The following is a 21,435-nucleotide window of genomic DNA, read 5'->3' on the forward strand; positions in this document are numbered from 1 at the left end:
TTTATAAAAATAATAAAAAAATATTTATAATAGTAATATTATTATAATTAAATAAAAAAATTAATATAAAAAAGAAAAAGACAAATATACAAACAAGAAAGAAATGATTATATTAGAGATAAGGGTGTCTTCAGTAAGGAATAGAGATGTGATTTGTCTCTCTTAATATTAAATATGACCACCTAATCCATCTACAAAATATATTTTATTAATAAAAAAGGAGCATAAAATGGAAATGTAAAGTGAATATTTTCCACAAAATCTTGAATTATGAGACATTAAACGTTAAAAATAAATAATAAATAATAAAAGAAAAGAAAAGTCTATAGATTGATGTCACGTGTTAGGAAAATAAGTTTGAATACGATGTTTATGGATGTGACTTGACCACTTCAATTACCACCGCTAATTTCTCCTGTTTTTTTTTTTCATATAATAACCTATTTTAACTTGATTTCTATTTTATACATCGTATTTTCAAAACTTTCATTTTAGTATCTAAGATATAAAATTTTAAACATTTAAGTACCCGGATAATTGATTGAAGCATTAACCGGTTATCATGTATATATATCGAGTGATGTGGTATCCAGTTTATGCTTCAGCAAATAATTCTGATTTGGAGCATGGATTAATTAATGGCAATTTTTTTAAAATTTAAGAAGCTGTTAGAGTTGATTGTAATTTATTTTAAAGATTTTGACTTTTAGTTATTTATGTTAAAGGAATTATAGAGAAGCTATTGAAGGTGTTTTTATAGACTTAAAAATATTTACGTGTTGACATCAAACCAATGTTTTAAAATTATTATACGGAGCATGGGTTACTTTTTTACACAGGTAATTCGATTTGTAACGTGGTTCGTTCTTTACGTTGTAACTTAGAACAAATAAACGTGACAAAACCTGTTTAAAATCTTTCCAGTTAACGTTTGATGACAAATAAAAGATACCATAATACGTGCATTCAAAATATGTTTAAACGCATGTACAATGCGTAATTAAGATAATATATATTGACCCGAGATTTTTGGAAATCAGTGCATCATGTGCTACTTTATATGATTTATTTTATCTGTAGCTAGAATTTAATATATTTGTTTCGCAATATGTTTGTTTCACATGTACTCAATTCACGATACGAGCTTTTTTGACGGGTTTGTGAAACAAAAATACATGCAAAAGGGTTTCACATTGTGAACTGAATATATATGAAATAAATACATTGTGAAACAAATATATGTTAAGACATATATGTGTGTGACAAAATACTTTATATTATTTCACGTTTAGAAGTGACAGATTAGGTTTTGAATAAATAGATATTTTGCCCTAATTTAAAATATAAAAAACGTTTTTTTTTTGTGTTTCTCCTATAAATAAACAATGGATATTAAGCGTTGTACATATCCACTCGTATGATGCTCTACCTAACACGTTAACCGAACGACCATATTCTTCTCCAATTTGCGTTAGAAAATTTTCATTTCATCATTTACAGCATTACACGTGACTTATACTGTAACTCTGTTACATATAAACATATAATTTCTGCTAGTATTTAATGAGTCGATACTTTTAAATAATTTAAGTCAAGTTATATAGAAAGACAAAAAATCAGATATCACATTACAAAAACTATACATTACTTCATGTCACACGCCATATGCTTTATATGGCGTGAGATAGAAGTCTTGAACTACGGTCATTATTAACCTTTTCTTATTTTGAATTATTAAGTCCTTGAACATTTTTTTTTCTAAATAAATAAATCATCAAACTTTTAACAATTGGTTACCAACATCTTTTTTAACAAAAAAAAACTACCTGTAATATACTAGAAACATATTAAATTAAAAAGAAACCCAAATCAGTTTTATCATTCTCAAACCCTTGCAAACGACGTCTGTGCCACTCTCCCTCGTCACTACATCATTATCCATTCTTCATATCGTCTATCACGTTGTTCGTCCCTGCCATTGATCTCCCTCTTTTTGATCTTTTTTTAATCTATGAAAAAAGAGATAATCAAAAGATAAAGAACATATCAAAAAACGGTAGATCGATGGTAGGGGCGAACAACGTGATATGCGACATGGAAAAGGCACAATGGGGCAACAAAGAGTGGCAAAGAGGAGTGTTACCGATGTTAGTGTGGGGTTAAAGTAACAGTTGGGAATGGTAAAACTGATTAACTAATTTTTAAAAGCTCGATTGTATATTTTATTAAAAAAATATTCAAGGACAAAATCATTAAAAATAAGAAAGTTCAGTAATTTTTTCATTAAAAAAAACATTTCGAGGAATTAATCATCTAAAATTAGAAAGTTTAATAGTTTTCATCAATTAAAATGAGATAGTTTTTTGGGTTTTTCTGAACTTTTCCTTCTATCTAATATTCGACGATGTGTCTGATTTTTGGCCCAAAAGCCCAGTTGGATCATACATGGTTATAGGGTTATAGTAACGGGTTGGGCCGTTTGGGCTCTAATATTTGGGCCGTTAAATCAACAATAAGAACAGATCATTGACCCATGGGCTTGAAACCAACACTTATGTGTAACTTTGGAACTTACACAAAATCTCGAAATATTTAAATATAAATTCATTTTTAATCGAATAAATTATATGAGAACTGTTTTGTGTGTGGTAATCGTGAGATCCAATCTCAATCACAAGTCAAATGTTAAATTTATAAAAAAATTAATAATTTTGGTAATTTTAACTTAAACTATTAATTAAGGGCATTTTAGGGATTTTATAAAATATTCCCTCTCATCTCTCATCGGCGAACCTTATTCTGACAAACTCTATGTGAACACAAGATACACATTGCGATACCCATTGTGATATACTGTGATACCGGCAGTTACCAACTAATCACAAAGATACACATTGCGATACCTATAAATGATATTTACTGTGATGTTCAAATATACATACAAAATGCACAATGTGATGCTCTTTCTAAAACAATGAAAATAATAAAAAAAAACACACTATGATACATTTCATAAAACAAAGAAAATACATTATGATACAAATGTTATCACTATAATACACTTTGATTCACAAAATACGATGTATATTAGGTAATTGATATACTAGGTAACTAATTTTAATTAAATATTTCATTCTAAAAAATTTAATTAAATATTTTGATTACTTGTTAAAAATAGAATTACTGTATTACCTTTTTAGCTTATTTAAAAAATATCTTTAAATATCTCAAACGAGTAGTTCACATTAAATCTCACTGTTACCACAAACTATATATAGGGTTGGGTTCACGTGAGACCAAAGGTTTTTCGTAAGACACGTAAGACTAATTTACGTTCATTGATCAACTTCATAAGCTAATGATCTAATGGTCTAAAGTTGCACGGTGCCAATTTTGTGATTATTGAGGAGTTTCGTGGCAATTTTGTGATTATGAATGTTTAGATTGTAAATCTAATCTAAGGGTTGAGAATTGGTCTTACGAGTCTCACGAAAAACCTTTGGTCTCACATGATCCCAAGTATATATATATATATATATATATATTACTATATTAGTGGAATAAACTTGTAATAAAAATAATATATAGAAATGTTGTAGTCAAACAACAATTAAATATAAAATTCAAACTTGGACACTTGAAACTCAAATTAATTTCAAATGAAAAGGAGGGTAGCAAAAGTATATGAAGATGATACGTAATCTATAAAAGCCGACACATTATATTTGCTTCAACATCATCTAATTAATTATGCTTTTATCTTTATTTTTAATGGAAATTTGCATCAAAATAAAACCAACTTTCATCTAATTCCTATTTTGAAGAACCAATTTTTAAAATCGTCATTTTAGGGGACCAACTTGCACATGATTCCTATTTTGGAGAACCAACTTTCAAAATTGTGATTTTGGGGAACCAACTTACACATGATTCCTATTTTGAGGAACCAACTTACACCTGATTCCTATTTTGAGGAACCAACATGCAAAATAATTATAAAAAATAAATAATTTTTTTTTTTCAAAAATTAGTGCAATAAAATCTATTTTTCATTTCAAATCTAATTTTTTTTAATTCAGATATCAAATTGAACATTTAAAAAAAATCCAAATTACTACGATAAAAATTGTTTTTTTACTAATGCAAAAAAATCAATTTAATAGAAAAAAATAATTGATGCAATAAAAAATAAATATTAGGGAAAATTGCACCAAAATGAAACCGACTTTCATCTGATGCCTATTTTGGGGAACCAACTTTCAAAATCGTCATTTATGGGTCTCTATCAAATTTTTTGTTTATTTAAGGGTCTGGTTGATCTGTTGAACCGTTAACATGTAATTTAAGGGTCTCTATCAAACTTTTGGTTTGATTTGCCAAATTTGATTTAAACTTTAATATTGATATGGATTGGTTAGATATAAAAATCTTGAATGTGATATTTAATATTTATTTTTTATTGCACCAATTAATTTTTTTCTATTAAATTGATTTTTTTTGCATTGGTAAAAAATAATTTTTATTGTGGTAATTTGGATTTTTTTAAATGTTCAATTTGATATTTGAATTAAAAAAAAAACGTGATTTGAAATGAAATATAGATTTTATTGCATTAATTTTTGAAAAAAAAACAAATTTTAGTTATTTTTTATAATTATTTTGCAAGTTGGTTCCCCAAAATGACGATTTTGAAAGTTGGTTCCTCAAAATAGGAATCAAGTGCAAGTTGGTTCTCCAAAATGACGATTTTAAAATTTTGTTCCCCAAAATAGGAATTAGGTGAAAGTTGGTTATATTTTTGGTGCAATTTTCCCTATTTTTAATGATTAAGTTTTTGAATTACATTTTTAAATGAAGAAACTATTGAACTTTCTTGTTTTAAATAATTAATTTTCTTCGTTTTTTCTGAACAAATAAAACATCCAACTTTTAACAATTGGTTACATACATCAGAACAAGTTACATGTAAGTATGTAAGTGACTAATGGGTCGTTTTACCTAAACACTTAGCCGGTAAGCGTTTAACTGTAAAATTCAACTATGTCGTTTACTTATGTGGTAAGATTTTAGTCTTTCAAAATAACATCGTATGTAAGAATTTACATGGTAAGCCCTAACCGTGGTAAGAGCCGTTGTATTCACTTACCGGGTAAGACTATCTGTCTCTGCTGTCGCTCTTACTAGGTAAAATTATTGGTCATTATCATATTCATGCAATAAGAAAATGTGACTTCGTAAACACTTACTTGAGTAAACATTTGGTAAACGGCCCATAAGAAGATTTGAAAGTTACATGTTGCATGTGCTATTCAAACTCTTCTCGGTGTCACTTATTGTCGTTGACTCCTGTCATCAAGCACATACATACACACACACACACACACACACACATATATATATATATATATATATATATCACACAAGATGGAGATAGAAAAAAGCAATAAATAATAGGGAGATAAGCAGTAACAGAGAGTGGATGACGAGGGGTTTGCATGACGTAAGGTTTATGAATAATAAAACTAATGTACGTTTTTACTTAAAATTTTAATAGATGTTTTCAGGTAGCCTTTTGGGTTAGCAATCAATTTTTAAAAATTTGATGATTTATTTATTAAAAAAGTCTAGAGTAGTCCAGTGTCTTAATTATTTAAAATGAGAAAGTTCAATGATTTTTTCATTCTTATGATTCACAATTCATCGTTGTTTCGTTCCCATAACTTACAGTTCTTTACTCTTTCGGTCTTTTATACTTAGAAATTAGTTTAAAGATAAAAAAAAATTATAAATTATATGAAAAAAAATCATAATTTATAAAAATAAAAAATGAAAGTTATTTAAATAAGTTGTGATTAAGAGATGATAAGAATGATTGAGGTGATGTCCATGTCTCCATGCAAGTGGTATGATGACGACATTTTTTGGCCTTTTTATTTCCTTTTAGATAACATAAATAACATCATTTTAAATAATATCTTTCTAACTTTCAATATTATTATTATAATTGCATTTCAAAGTCTAAACACTTATGGAATAAAATATCATATGTTTTTTTTATATATATACATATATACATCTTGATTTTAATGTTTCGTTTTATTATGTTATATGTTGATGTTATAACACTGTTTTATGTGATTTTAAGAAAAACGATAATGTTTTTATTTAAATAAAATATAAATATGAAGATATCTTAAAATATTAAAAAAATATCGATATTCGTATGAAATTAACTATTTAAAAGTTCTTGTTTTGTTGTGTAATTTCTTTAATTCAATTTTTTTTTATAATTTAATTTATGTTTAATAACGAAATAATTTTTTTTTAATTTAAGAATATAATCTTTTATAAAAATAATAATTAAGTATTATGTCAATCCATAGTGATTATCTTAATTATATTTTAGATTTTTTATATTTAAAATGAAATGTTTATTCAATATTTGATTATGTTTAAATGCATTTAGTTATACGAATTTAAACATAGAACTTTAATAAGTTATATTTATGCATTATTTATTTATAATCTTGAATTTTAAGTAGCATGCATCAATAAACAATACTTTATGCATAAAAATTAGTTTTTAAGAATTATTGTCAAATGCTTTATAATATAATACATTTATACACAAGGGGCATAAAAATACTTTATGCATAAAAATTAGTTTTTAAGAATTATTGGTGGGTGAACAATCCAACACTTGGTGAATTCTATTATAGATAATACATTTATACACAAGGGGCTTTCATTAATTTTGGGTTTACATAACACACTTTGCACGTGTTAAAGCAAATACCGCACGGACTGACATCTTTATTAATAAAAAAAAAAACATTGATTTCTATGTACTACATTACATTACTTGTTAATTTTTAAAAAGTAATAAAAAAGCCAACATAATTTTTAATAATACACGTCCCCATATATATATATATATATATATATATATATATATTGGTTATTATACAACTCTTGACATTTGTACAACCAATACAACTCAATCTCAACCGTCCATTTCATTTGATTAATATGTGATTTCATAGAAGTTTTGATTGTTTCATAATATATATTCATCTTTCATAGAAGTTTTGATCATAATTAATGAACCATATTCATCTTTCATAAATATCTCAATTTATTGGGTTCCATTGGTTGTACAAATACGATGGGTTGTATTTGAAACAAACTATATATATATATATATAGAGAGAGAGAGAGAGAGAGAGATGTTATTCTACACCCTTTGTCATTCCTACACCCTATACAACTCTCATCTCAACCATTCAATTTTTAATCAATTAATTGTTTCCTAATATAAAATATTAATCATAATTAATAAACTCTATTCATATTCCATAAATATTCAAATCATAATAAATTAACTTAAATCATTTCTATAAATATCTTAATTAATTGGGTTGCAAAGGTTGTACAAATGCACAATGTTGTAAAAGAAATATACCCTATATATATATATATATATTGATTGAATTAAAATTTTAATGCAAGGATATTTTTAGTATTTTACAACTTTCCTCCCTCCTCTCTTCTCTCTCCGGCCACCGTTCGCCGGCCACCGTCCTCCGGTGATACTACAATGGTATCACAATGCATCATATATGTGCTTGGGTATCACATTGATGTCGTTTGTGTGGTCGATCGAAGATGTAACACAGTGGTATCACTATGCATCTTATATGTGATTATGTATCACAATGTATCTTTTGTTTAACATAGTCAATATTTTTAGGTATCATAGTGGTATCACCGGAGGACGGTGACCGGAGGCCGGAGAACGGTGGCCGGAGAGAGAAGAGAGAAGAGAGGAGAGTTTTAAAATACCAAAAATATCTTTGCATTAAGATTTTAATTTAAAATTACCAAATTTATAAATTTCCTAATTTATCTATTGATTTGTGGTTGAGATTGGATCTCACGGTTACCACAAACAATTTAGTTCTCATTTGATTAAGCCCCTATATATATATATATATATATGTATATGTATGTGTGTGTGTGAGTTAAGATTATTTGAAAATATTAACTATACAAACCATTTAAATTAATCACAAGCATTTGTTAATTTAGTTTCCTCTATCACCATACAATTAATATTGATGAGACAATGATAATCTTTTTTTCGTCTTAATTCACATTCATTAATGGACGGTTATAAATACACCAACCCCACATTCATAGCTAAAATAATATATTTATTTTTTTTTCCAAATTATAAATAACTTTTTATTTTAATATGATAAAAAAATTGAATGTTCTATTTTCAACATATATATAGTCGTCAATGCTCATATGATGTATATATTGTTCACATGTGTTCCAATGCGTTCATAAAACAGTATCTATATACATTTAACATTTGATCAATATGTGTTCACAAACGAAACACTTTAATTATATATTATTGTGTTTACATGTGAAAGCTAATTACTTTAATGTTCATAAGTTCTAATAGATACAAATAAATATTTATAAGTGTTCTTGTATGTTCATATGTGAAAATCATGAACTAAGATTAGTTAATAAATTATATATGTATGTATGTATTCATAAGTTGTTTCATAATACAACACGACAAGGATTAAAAGATAATATAGTTTGTAGAGTCATGAATTTCCTATTTGTAAGGAAAATAAATTAATTAAATATATTATGAAAGTTCTTTTTTAATACATATAATTAATTTTTTAATTTATTTAACAAATAAATTAAATGACCGGATCATATTAGATATTATAAGTTATTCAGTTACTTTATTTGCAAGATCACGTAAGCAAAGTTTGAATGGTGTGGTATAGTGAGGGTGACGTGTCAAAAGGATAGACGTTAGATGAAGTAACCTATTTAAGAGGTCAAAGATATGGAAAGAAGACAGCTAAGAATAAAAAGTCAAAGCATCGTCGGCAATGACTCAGTACCTCGTCGGTTTCAGCCTCATCTAAATATTAGCCGTTAGTCCACGCAGGAGTCTAGTCATTCTACCTACACCCGCATCACTCTATCTTCCCCCTCCGTGTATCCCACCTTCCACCATTATCCCACTTCGTCACACCCACGCGCCACCCCTGAGACTGGCCTATACATACAAATCATGTGTATCTATCTATGAATTGTCGCATTTCCATATAGATACATGTGTATCTATCTATGAATTGGCGCGTTTCTATATAGATGGAAACAGATTTTGCTATAAATATAGTTTATTTCAGTTTGAGGACTCTAAACTTTTCCAAATAACAAGGAAGGACCTCTTTTCAAACACTATAAAGATCTACCCTCCATATCTGCATATCTCATCATCATTTCTCTTCGATTTCGCATTCATTTTGTCTTGAGACAATGACTGTTTCTTTCGAACAACCCGATTCCCGTAAGTTTTTGCTTCAATCTCCATGCATGCTTCTATGATAGGCATAACAGAAGCTATTGCCTTTGATTCTGTTGACATGTTGTTTTTGTTTGGGTTTAGAATCTCAGGTGGTGGATACCAAGAACCAATGTGAATTGGTGTTGGATGGAGGGTTTATGGTGCCTAATAACAGTGGTGGGTTTGATGCTCCAGATATTAATGCTTTTGGTCACACGTTTAGGTATGATTAAGCTATCTTTTTTATACCTTTGAATGAATGGAAGGAGCTTAACAAGGGTTCTTTTTCTAACAGAGATTATGAGATTGAGAGCGAACGACAGAAGCAAGTTGAAGAGTTCTACAAGATGAATCATATTAACCAGACATATGACTTTGTAAGAATCTTTTTGTTTTCTTCTGTGGTGTAAGATTATGTTGAGGTTCTTATAGTGGGTGTGTGGTGCAGGTGAAGAGGATGAGAGAAGAGTATAAGAAACTGGATAAGTTGGAGATGAGCATCTGGGAATGTTGTGAACTGTTAAATGAAGTTGTGGACGATAGTGATCCTGATTTGGATGAACCCCAAATTCAGCATTTGTTACAGACAGCTGAAGCCATTAGGAAAGACTATCCAAATGAAGATTGGTTGCACTTGACTGCCCTCATTCATGGTATATATATGCATGTCAATCTCATATACACAGGCATATATCTATGATGGATGATCATGTTTTTTATGATAATCTTTTTTATGGGTTGTGTAGACCTTGGGAAAGTTCTCCTCCTCCCAAAATTCGGAGAGCTTCCACAATGGGCGGTTGTGGGTGACACACACCCTCTTGGTTGTGCTTTCGACGAATCAATTGTTCACAACAAGGTATGTTTTTTAACATACCAACTATTAATCAATTTATATCTTTTGTTTTTATTTTACTAACACATTTAAGGGTTAATGTCTTTATGATGCAGTATTTCAAGGAAAACCCAGATAGTAACAATCCGGCTTATCAGACTAAGAACGGAATTTATCCACAAGGATGTGGACTAGACAATGTGATGATTTCATGGGGGCATGATGACTACATGTACTTGGTATGTTATCTGATAAAATTTTAAATAAAACGTACCTGTTGTTATTTTTAGCCTTTCAATGTAGGTCCCTGTGGGCACACAAGAAAGATGATGACAATCGATAAGTTCCGTATAATCTAAACTCAAATTTACACTCTAAATTTGCAGGTGGCCAAGGAAAATGGAACCACTCTACCTCAAGCAGGACTATTTATTGTTCGCTACCACTCTTTCTATCGTAAGCTGCTACACCCTTGTTGGTCCCAATTTAACCTGGAATGAGAATTTGGGCTTTGGGAATGGACTCGTTATATTATATAAAACTAAACAGTTTCTTTTATTTGTATTCGTTAAAACACACTCTTGGTTTATAGATTTGGACATTGAATCTTACCCTTGTGAATTTTTGCTTCCAATTGTGCCAGCATTGCATCGTGCCGGAGCCTATAAGCATTTGATGAATGAGGAGGATGTTGAGAACTTGAAATGGCTTCAAATCTTCAAGTAAAGCCTGCTAACTTGTTTATAGTCAAGTTAATATAAGCATAATAGTATGAAAACATTTAACTTAAAACATTTACGGTTTGCTTGCAGCAAGTATGACCTTTACAGTAAAAGCAAAGTCCGTGTTGATGTCGAAGAGGTCAAGCCCTACTATCTCTCTCTCATTGAAAAGGTCAGAAACCATATGATAAATTATATCGCAAAGAAATTCGCAAGAATGTTACGGTAACTATGTATGTTTAACTGCATTTTCTCTGTTTCTTTTTTCAGTATTTCCCGGAAAAGCTCAGATGGTGAAAGTTTGAACAAGATTTGAGGTGAATGAATTGAGAAAAAAGTCAGGGTCTATTGTGGGATTATTGATGTGGTTTATTTATTGAGTTTCATTCTCTAGTGTTGCTATGAGTTGATCGAAGGGTTGAAAAGGGTGTTCTTACTTTTCAGTTTCTTGAAACCCAGATGTTCTACAATACTAGGAGGATGCCATGAAAACTGCTTGGTCAAATTTATTGAATCGTTTATCATCTTACGGGTTCGCTTATATCGACAGTGTCATCACTTTAAGATTAGTGGTGCAATGCTCATGTTTTCTCATGTATGTATGCATCTCCTGATCTTTACATATAAAATTGAAAAATGAATGGGTTGGTAACTACAAGATGTTCTTGAATCATACAGTATTGGAACATTTGTGATCTTTTTTATATGCAATTCAAGCAATCAACTGAGAAGAGAACATAAGGAATTACCAAAATCAACAGCTCCCTGATAATTGAAGATACTGATAACCTCTGCTTAATCAAAGGAATTCAAGAGGTTCGTAATAAAAGGTTCAACATGGATGGCTGTTGTAATGATCTATAAACTGTTTGAGGCATTTCAACAAACAGATGGAGGGCTTCTATCTACATCAGGAAACAAATATATTCCAAATCTTCAGTCAATCTACAGTTCCATTTTCTATTTGCACCTTTTGTTACCCTTGCCTCCGGCCTGTATGCTGTTAGCATTCATCAAAGATTTGCCTCTCTTGTCCCGATTACGTGCCTCTTCCTCGATTCGAAGATGTTTTAGTAAATCATCCAAAGAATAATCTTCGGTTTTGTGCATCATTAGAAAAATCTTTCCAAGATGGATGCTTGGAAAATTTCAGGAATAGCAATAGAAAGCATCTTGAGTTTATTTACTAAAACTTGGAGCTCATGCACTTGTTCTAGAATCGATTTTTCATCAATCATTTGAAATCTCAAATACTGAGACACAAGATATTTGTTAGTGACATCTTCTTGTGACTTGTATTTAAATTTCAATGCCTTCCACAACTCTCTAGGGAAAGTAATCGGGGAACACAGATCATACAGACAATCTGACAAAACATTCTTTATATGTCCACAAGCAAGAGTTTCCTCTCCCTTGCGGATCATTCTCAGTTTTTCTAGATCAACAATTCTTTGAATATCCGGCTGTTGCCCTGCTTCAGGGACTGGATTTTTGGGAATAGGTGAGAGGCTTGGGTCCAGAACATAATAGAGTTTTACCACGATCAACATGAACTTGACTTTGTCTGCCCAACGAGTGTAACTTGACCCGTCAAACTTCTCGAGTTTCATCATATCTTGATTAAGAATTCGGTAGTTTCCGGTGTTCATTACGTTATAAAACCTTAAAGAATGTTGAAAAAAATATTCGAGTAAGATAGATTAAACAAAATAAAGTTTTAATCTTTATAAAAAAACTTTAAATCTTTAACGGACAAAATTAAATCTTTTAGCGTTCAGAACCCACAACAATTCAACAGAGTGTCAATTCACACATATTGAATCTATCATTCGCGATAGATTCAATGAAAGAAAGGAGTAGAAGCAACGTTGTTCACTTAGTGAATAGAATATTAAATACAATGCCGAAAATAAAAAACCAACCTGATTAAACTGTTGATTTGAATTATAATTTGCACGGTAAAACCTGTCCTTTAAGGTTTTATACGACCATTCTATTCACGCTGTGAGTCTGCTAGTCGCAAAGCCCCAGGATTTGATGCAGTATACGATTCGTTTATGAACAACGATCAAAAACGAAAATAGAGCATGGTAGATGCAGAATTCGGTAGAGAGAAAATAGGTTCGAAAGCAGCAATCGAAGGAAGGAAAGCACTGATTTTTTCGGTGGTGTTTAAGAGTTGGCTTCAACCCCGTTTATATACAGCCTACAACTTCTCCACGAAATCCTCAAAAAATCGTTGATCATGAGAGGATTTTTCTCATCTGATCATTATCTCAAAAACGTGGTTTAGACCAAGTCAAAAATAAAACCGAGTTTTATTTCAAAAAATCAGTTATTTATTTCCTTGTCCTCTCGACTTTGTACCAAAAAGATATTCGGAGCGAAGCTCCTTCTACTCCGATGCAGCGTGCGAAGTGCACTCGGCCTCAGCCACGCACGCACGGCCTCAGCCACGCACGCACGTGTGTGTTGGGCCTTCCACTCAAGACCCCCACCATGAGTCCACCAACTTGTTCAAAGCTCATTTCTAGAGAAAGCTTTATAAGCTTCTCTATAAATTATTTTCTACCAATATGGGATGGAAGACAAACTTCCAACCCACAAAATTTCCAACAAGTTATGTATAAGATAAAGTTACAATGGAAAACGGCTTGTAACTGAGTTTCAATTGACGAGTAGGTGATTTGATCAAAACGAAGATCTTGAACTACTCTAATCAGAAAATACGAAAGGTGCCGCAATTACTTTATTGGATGAACATAACCAGGGGAGGATTCATGTTGTTAGGGATGGGGTCCTGGCCCCCCAACAAAATTCAGTCCGCATAGCTTCTTCTTTTTTCTATTTACAGTTGTATGTTTATCTGATTGTCCCCCCTATAACCTAAACATGAAGGCCACTCACTCTCACCAACTCATGATTCCTTTGTGATTTTCCTTCTTCCACAGTCCTCACTCCACACAGACGCACATGGCACATCGATTCCTTTATTATTTATACTTGAAATTAACATGATAAACCATTGATTTTTTTTCTTGTTATTGCTATTGCTAGAAAAAATGAAAAGATTTTTTAAGGGGTTAGATTCGTAAATTGGGCCCCCTACAATATATTTTTCTGCATCCGCCACTGCATTGATGCACTCGATGCTGACCATCATGAGGATCATCAGAAGTACCAATTCTTCAGAGGCATTTCATCGAACACCTTGCGATGAGAATGGACCGAATTTGAATCATGATCAAACTAGCAGTTCAACAACTACTACCCATTTGAGCTCATGAATTTGATCTACAGTTGCCAAACAGAAGGAGAAAATCCAATATTGTTCCTCAAGAAATTGACCTCTTTCATGTGTAGCGTAAACAGCACCTTGGGATTTCACCTGGAATCCAATTCCAAATTGCAACACAGGAGAAGGAAACAGTGATTTGAATTGGCTTTCACAGTTAGTGGTGGACGCAAGTCGTGAAATTTTTAGAACTCAATCTAATTAAATCGGTTTGGAAAATTTCAATCCAACCCGTTCAAAATTATAATCCAACCCAACTCTTACAGATTAGAGCGGGTTGGATTGGGTTGACGGATTATTAAAATTCATAAGGTTGACAAATGAAATATAATAAATAATACTAAAAAAATACTCAACAAAGTCATTAGTTATTACAATCATCCAATAATATATCTAAATCCTCAAGTCTTAGAATCAAATTTCAAAAGTTTAAATGATAGCATCCGATTCAAATCCTCAAATCAAGTACGACCGTCTTGGACCTTCCCGACTCCGATGTTGCATTTTCCTTGAGTTTGTCTACAATTCAAAAAGAATATTAAACCATTTATTAAAAATTTACCTTCTTCAAGAAAGTCATAAGATAAATTTTCATCCAAAAATTCACTTATTTGGATCCCCTCATTATTCCCTTTCAACCAAATTTGTGTGCATACAAAGGCCTCCACCATTTTTGGACTCAAATAACTTCTAAAGAAGGATTCAGATGTTATGGTAGATATATGTATAGCAAGAACATCTCTAACTATAATAGACAAAATGCTATACCTATTAGTATTATTTTTCCACCAAAATACTACGTCAAATGATGGAGTCTTTGGATTGATAGAACCATCAAATGCCTTTTCAAATTTAAGAGCTGCATCCAACGTCATAAAAGTAGAATTCCATCGTGTAGGAACATCTAAAACCAACCATCCCTTGTAATCAACTTTTTCCTTCTCAACGCAAAATTTAAACTTCTGCAACCTTAAAGGAAATGAACAAATATATCTAACACAGTTATGAACTAAAGTAATTGAATTATGCATCTCTTTCAATCCCTTGTTTACAATTAGGTTTACCATATGAGCACCACTCTTAAATGCATGTACTCACCATTAAGAACAGATTCACTCCATGCATTAACTCTTCTTTTAACAAAAGCAATAGCTACATCATTTGCAGATGCATTATCAACAATGACAGTAAAAACATTCTCCATCCCCCACCCAAGAAAACAAGTTTTAATAACCTTACCAATTGTCTCACCCTTATGATTTGAAATCTGGCAAAAATTTATAACTCTTTTACGTAAACGCCGATTACTATCAATGTAATATGCAATGAGACACATAAAAGACATTTATGTGGAAGATGTCCAACAATCAGTTGTTAAACATATACTTCGTCCGACCTTTGTCAGCTCTTTCTTCAATTTAATCATCTCATCGCAAAACAACCGATAAACATCTCTAGCAACAGTCACTCTACTAGGAACACCAAATTTTGGTTACAACTCATGAACAAGTTCTCTAAATCCTTCATCCTCTACACCACTAAAAGGTTGCTCATCCTTAAGCACAAATTGGAGTATTGGTCCTATTGCACTTGACTTATACAATAGTTGGATTAAGTTTGAGCTATAAATTGGACAAGTGGTACATATATTTAATTTTTGGGTTGTACATTACTATATTAGACTAAAAAATATACATATTTTTGGCTGTAAATTATAATTTTGTAAATATCATATACATATATATTCATAATTTTATAAAAATAATATACATTAGTGCAGGTTGGCGGTTTGGGTTGGGTTGGGTTATGCTAACCCAATTTTAACTCTCTTAATTAGCGGTTTGACGATTTAGTGGTTTAACGGTTTGCCAATTGGTTTAATTGGGTTCAGTTAGACAGGTTTTATGGGTTTGAAGTTTTTTTGTACACCCCTACTCACAGTTATGTGATTATTTCCAATCGCCACTTCACAAAACAATTGAAAATATGGGGATAGGCTTTGACAATTTCACGCTTAGGGCCACTCTCCAATGTCAGTATGAGCCCAGTCCCAGACCAGGTCGGGCAGACTGGTCCTGGTATCGATCCAGTCTCAACGATTCCAGGCTTATCGGTCTCAGTCTCATCAGGCCAATCCCAAATCCGGTCACCGGCCTAACCTGGTTTTAAAAAAAATACTTTTACATAAAAATAATAAACATGTTTTTATAATTATGATTTTTGAAATTTAGTGTTATATACGATTTAAACAGTACATTTAAGTAGATAAAAATCTTGAAAAACTTGTTATATACTTATTATTTTTTTCAAATTCGAGCCTAAATATAACCGATCTCGAGCTAAACAGGGTCCTGAATTTTCACAAATGTATAACCGCTCATGAACCATCGGCCCAGACCAGGCCCGAATAAGCCAATTCTAGATGTAGTCCAAACAAACATTTATTTCTAACATTATCTATATAAAATCATTCATTCATTAATGCAATGTAAAATGTTATTTATTTACAACGTTTACAAGAATCTTGGTGATTATGGAACAAAATATCAATCGGATAAACCCGATAATCTTAAATGTTTTTAACTTTTAACCGGTTGTGAGTTCAAATATTGATATTGACGTTAACACGTACACATCTTTTAACTTATTTGTAGTTGTTTTCACGTGCAAGATGATCAACTTCTTAAAGAAAGGATATAAAAATATCGTTACAACATTTGATTCAACATGTTTTAGACAGTGAGATTCAATTAAAATTTTCAACTTCAGGAAATTGAAATCCATCGAATCGAGAAAGAATTGCATAGTTTTATTTTAGATAATGGTAAAAGAATTGGATGAAAGTAGCGTATACTAGAACCGTTTATAAAATCCTAAGCTGTTTACTTACAACTTAATGGCCTAGATGGCTTATTCACTCAGCCATACATGAGTGTTTCTTTATAGCTTAATCGTTAAGCCATTAAGCCAAAATAGTTATAGTACATAAGCAAGGATCCTTTACTTGTCGTCATTAAGCCACCTCAAACAAATTAATACCAGAAATCCCCCATATTTAATCCAACTCTCTCTTTGCCTCCCTCAAACCCACCAATCTCCTATCCCTAAAGACAGATAAATATGTCCAGACAGACAACTTAACTAATACAAGGTTATACAGGTTCAAGCTCATGTGCTTAAATCACTAGCATCCTTTTCATGCCTACACAAACACTTCCAAAAGAATCTTCAAGTCATTATTTTTCAATACCAAATTAAACCAGTAAATCCCAAGGGATAGAGAGGCTATTTCTGTAAAATACCTAGGCTTGCAAAACAAAAAGTAAAAGGAACAACCACTAGGGTGGTGTCTGATTGGTTTGACATTGACTCCAAAGGTCAAAAGTACCAGGAGGTCCCAGGTTCAAATCTAAGAAGGAATAAAAATCCCCTTGTGGCCACGGAGATTCAAATACGGTGACTCCGGGCTATTTGCAAAGCAGATGGTCACTCTGGGATTATTCGGCTCGCATAGCGGGTTGGATATCCAGGTTAATAAAAAAAAAGAGTAAAAGGAACACTCAAAATGCAAAATAATAGACCATTCTAATAACCTCTTGTTCAAATCAAAAGAAACACTCCTCATAGTTTAAAAAAGAAAGAAAAAAAAAGAAAAGTTTTATTTCATTACAAACAGAGATTGTATGGAAGACTTGTTAAGAAGCTTTGTCCATGAGTTGTATGGGTGCCAATATATTGGCCTTGCTTGTTTCAACAATACACCCATTCATCACCATCTCCTCTAGCATAAAATGAGCTTTCTCCAAGTGAAACATTATGTCCAACTCACACTTCAAATCCCAAAAAATTTAACCATTAGAATCCGCAAATACGTAATTTTATCTTTTATCAAAGAAAAGCACATGTGTATGCATAAAAAGAGGACATACCACGTTGCCAAAATGTCGGTCCATGGTTTCAACCAAGAGATGTATGAATTCCAAGATTGCAAGCTCATTCTGCCCCAAAATAAAATAAAATGGAAAACTGTTGGTCGATACAGAATACAAGATTTGCAAAACCAAGAAATGCAATTTATATATACTGGGCACATAATGGTAAAAGTATGGGCACGACTTACTTCTTCATTGTCGACTCCAACCAGAAAGAACAATGAAGCATACCGTCTATACACAATTTTGTAGGTCCGATGCTCCACAAATGAACACTGTTATCGAGCAAATATAAGTCATCAACTTGATATTGAAAAAATAATGGAAGTAATACTACACTATAACTGAAAGTTGACAGAGGTAAATCAGTTTCGAGAGAAAGCTCCAACTTTTGTTATTTAGGGTGATTTTGGTATGCAAGGCAAGACAGACCAAAAATTTGTTGTCCCATGTTTGGCGCAACATTTGACTTTGGACATGACAAAAGACCAAGTGGGACAAAAATGCGTGTTTTTTGTCATACCAAAATACTTGGAACAAAAATCAAGGAGTTGGGACGAGATTGATAGATTACTAAACTAATCATTTCAAATTAAAGCCCTAAATTTTTTCACAATTCTTTCACCCACTTACCTCACTCTCGCCTGTCCAGTTCTGTCCACGTAGGAAAAGAACCCTTGGTGGTTAAAAAAAAGCATAACGCACAATAGAGAAGAAGAAAAACGGCATAAGGGGTAATGCAAAATAAGTAGTCACAAAGCTAGGACAACCCATAAAGCAAGCTCAATTTTTTTAAGACAAGTCCATAGGAATCTCTAGGTCATAGGGAAACTATAGTAGAAGTTATTACAAGTGTACGAGTATGAGGCATGCCAGTTGGGATTCTAATATTCTATAATCAATACACCTCCATAAGTGAAGCAATAAAACCAAATCAAACAAAATGAAGCTGGTAGATCCCACTTGAAAGTAGGTGAGGATGTATGTAGACACGCCATTTACCCCAAAGGGTAGTGGTCGTGCCCGTGAAGAGCCCACCTAGTGCAGAAGTGTGAATGAAAAGAAAAGGAAAGAAGAATGGTTGAATGGTTGTCAAAAGGATGAGGCAAAAGGATCTAACTTTGGCCGCATGCTTGGGATTCTTTGGGTGAAGAAGCTACTAATGATGATGAATGGTTGTCAAAAGGTTGCAAAGACTTTCCTAACAGGATCAGGCGAAAGACTTGGATCTTTTTTTTAAGTATATAATATTTATATACTGCAAAGACCCACACGCACTCCTAACCTTTGGTGAGGTTTGAACCCTTGACCTCTAACAAAGCTAGCATTAACCAATAACCCATACACCGTTGGGCCAATGCCCTTGGTAGACTTGGATCTTCATCTTCTTGAGGCTGATTAGCATGCACATGGCAAAGACACACGTTATGTGTGTGTCTTTCTGGATTGCCTCAAACGTATCTTTACATCAGCAAATTTAGCATTATCAACATCATGTTCATGTGATCATGTCTGTAATCCATCCTAACATGTCAGCAATCCTATTGCATATTGATTATAATTGGGTACCCGAGAAGGGGTCTCTAAGAGGCTGTTTGGTTGGTTTTCCATTAGATCCTGTATGGATAAAGTTGTCTATGTGGATTAATATGTCGGAAGGTTTTTGTTTAGAAAGGTTTTCTTATAGATGGAATAAGCGTGTTGTTTGATTGGGAGAGGCAAGTTTGGAAAACTAGGCTTCCCTGGATGCTAAGCCATTTTCTATACCGCTGAACCACTACCAAGTATAGCTCACCGAATAAGCTGTTAATTCCATTAAGATCATTAAGCTGCTAACAAACAGGCCCCATGCCCTAAGACCATTAACATAAGTTATTGAAAAAGTCGGAAGCTTATAGTTCTAAATTACTTCGATCATCCAACAAAGAAATTCAATTTCGCGCATAGATCCATTCTGATCTAACTAATTCATGTAATCTAAGACCTATAATCGAACAATTGATTGATTGAATATGATGCATGGATCCTTTCCGAGCTAATAAATCAACAGGATTCCAAATAAGTTTGCAAACAGTGGGATGGAAAAATGCTATATTTACAGAGAGAAATTAGCATAAAGAAGGAAGACCTGTTGTTCGTTACGAGCGAGGCATTTGCGAACAATTTCACCCTCAAGAGCTCGTCGTTCTTCTAGGGTTAGGTATTCGTAGTATTGGGCAAGACGGGTCTGGCCTTGTTTGTTCACCATCAGCACGAATCTAATCCCCATTCTCAAAATCTCCGATCAATTCTTCTCGGCGATCATCTATTAGAAGCGATCGGTTGTTGTTCTGGAGATCCGTGCGTAGTTAGATTAGGGGGTTTTCCGCTTTCATTCAATATATTAGGGGTGACAAGGAATTCATCAAAATTATACAGAATAGTAATAATGTATATAAAGTTGGGTAAGAATGGTTCAGATCTATCATGGTAACTTTTTTTCCCACATGATTATTCGTTCATATATATATTATATATATATATATATATAGGATTAGAGTTCACGTAAGACCAGACTGTTTTCTTGAGACTCGTGATACCATTTTTTTACATTTGAAACTTCACAGCAAAACATTGTGAAGGTAACCTTCACAGTATTTTTGTTGTGAATGTTCGAATTTTTTTTACCTTCATAATTTTTTGCTATGAAGTTTCAAGTGTAAAAATATGGTCTCACGGATCTCATGAAAACAGGCTCGTCTCACGTGAGCACAACTGCATATATAATACAGAGAGAGAGAGAATGAATTGGGTTGTGGTGAGAATGAAAATAGTCGACTTCATCTCTTGACTCGCCTACATTTTGACGAATGATTTCACTTTGAGCAACCCAACAGCCATGCATCGTTTGGTACATTCTTTTGTTAGTTAGATATCTCTTGGTATATTTTTTTAGAGACAATATCAACAACTTTTGGAATATTTTGTAAAACCGATGACATTTTGATAACGTATCCCTTTAGATACGACTTTTGTATGCACCTGTGTATTAGTTATGCTCTCAAATGTCCGATGGAGATGGTATACCATGTAGACACACCAAGAAAAATATGGTATACAAAGTAGTTGTTTTAGTTTTATATGTGTAACGATTTTATTCTGTATTAGTGTTAGTGTCCAACAAAAAATATAAATGGGGTGTAGCCAAGTGGTAAGGCAACAGGGTTTCGTTCCGCTATTCAGAGGTTCAAATCCTTTAGTCCCATAGCATATCCATTGTATCCAAA

At 32.2% G+C, this 21,435-nt stretch overlaps 2 protein-coding genes across 3 annotated transcripts; one reads left to right on the top strand and one right to left on the bottom strand.

Annotated features, from left to right (window-relative positions):
* Positions 1-9,287: 9,287 nt before the first annotated feature.
* Positions 9,288-11,590, top strand: LOC112506568 (inositol oxygenase 4-like). Its single transcript, XM_025110708.1, has 10 exons — positions 9,288-9,388; positions 9,488-9,608; positions 9,681-9,762; positions 9,834-10,038; positions 10,132-10,244; positions 10,337-10,459; positions 10,607-10,676; positions 10,864-10,942; positions 11,033-11,114; positions 11,213-11,590. The coding sequence occupies exons 1-10, from the start codon at positions 9,358-9,360 to the stop codon at positions 11,237-11,239; spliced, it is 933 nt and encodes a 310-aa protein (XP_024966476.1). The 5' UTR covers positions 9,288-9,357; the 3' UTR covers positions 11,240-11,590.
* A 6,213-nt stretch (positions 11,591-17,803) lies between these two features.
* Positions 17,804-20,575, bottom strand: LOC112507285 (AP-4 complex subunit sigma). 2 transcript variants are annotated; one of them, XM_025111811.1, is made up of 4 exons: positions 20,298-20,575; positions 18,358-18,444; positions 18,167-18,235; positions 17,804-18,067 (listed from the first exon to the last, which is right to left on the bottom strand). In XM_025111811.1, exons 1-4 carry the CDS (start codon positions 20,436-20,438, stop codon positions 17,933-17,935), a joined length of 432 nt encoding a protein of 143 aa, XP_024967579.1. In that variant the 5' UTR covers positions 20,439-20,575; the 3' UTR covers positions 17,804-17,932. The 2 variants fall into 2 exon arrangements, with proteins under 2 accessions (XP_024967579.1, XP_024967578.1); XM_025111810.1 differs by having other exon boundaries at positions 18,167-18,444; positions 20,298-20,565.
* Between the last annotated feature and the right edge of the window lie 860 nt (positions 20,576-21,435).

Source organism: Cynara cardunculus (assembly GCF_001531365.2).
Source record: "Cynara cardunculus var. scolymus isolate 2C chromosome LG 2, CcrdV1, whole genome shotgun sequence".
NCBI classification, from domain to species: domain Eukaryota; kingdom Viridiplantae; phylum Streptophyta; class Magnoliopsida; order Asterales; family Asteraceae; genus Cynara; species Cynara cardunculus.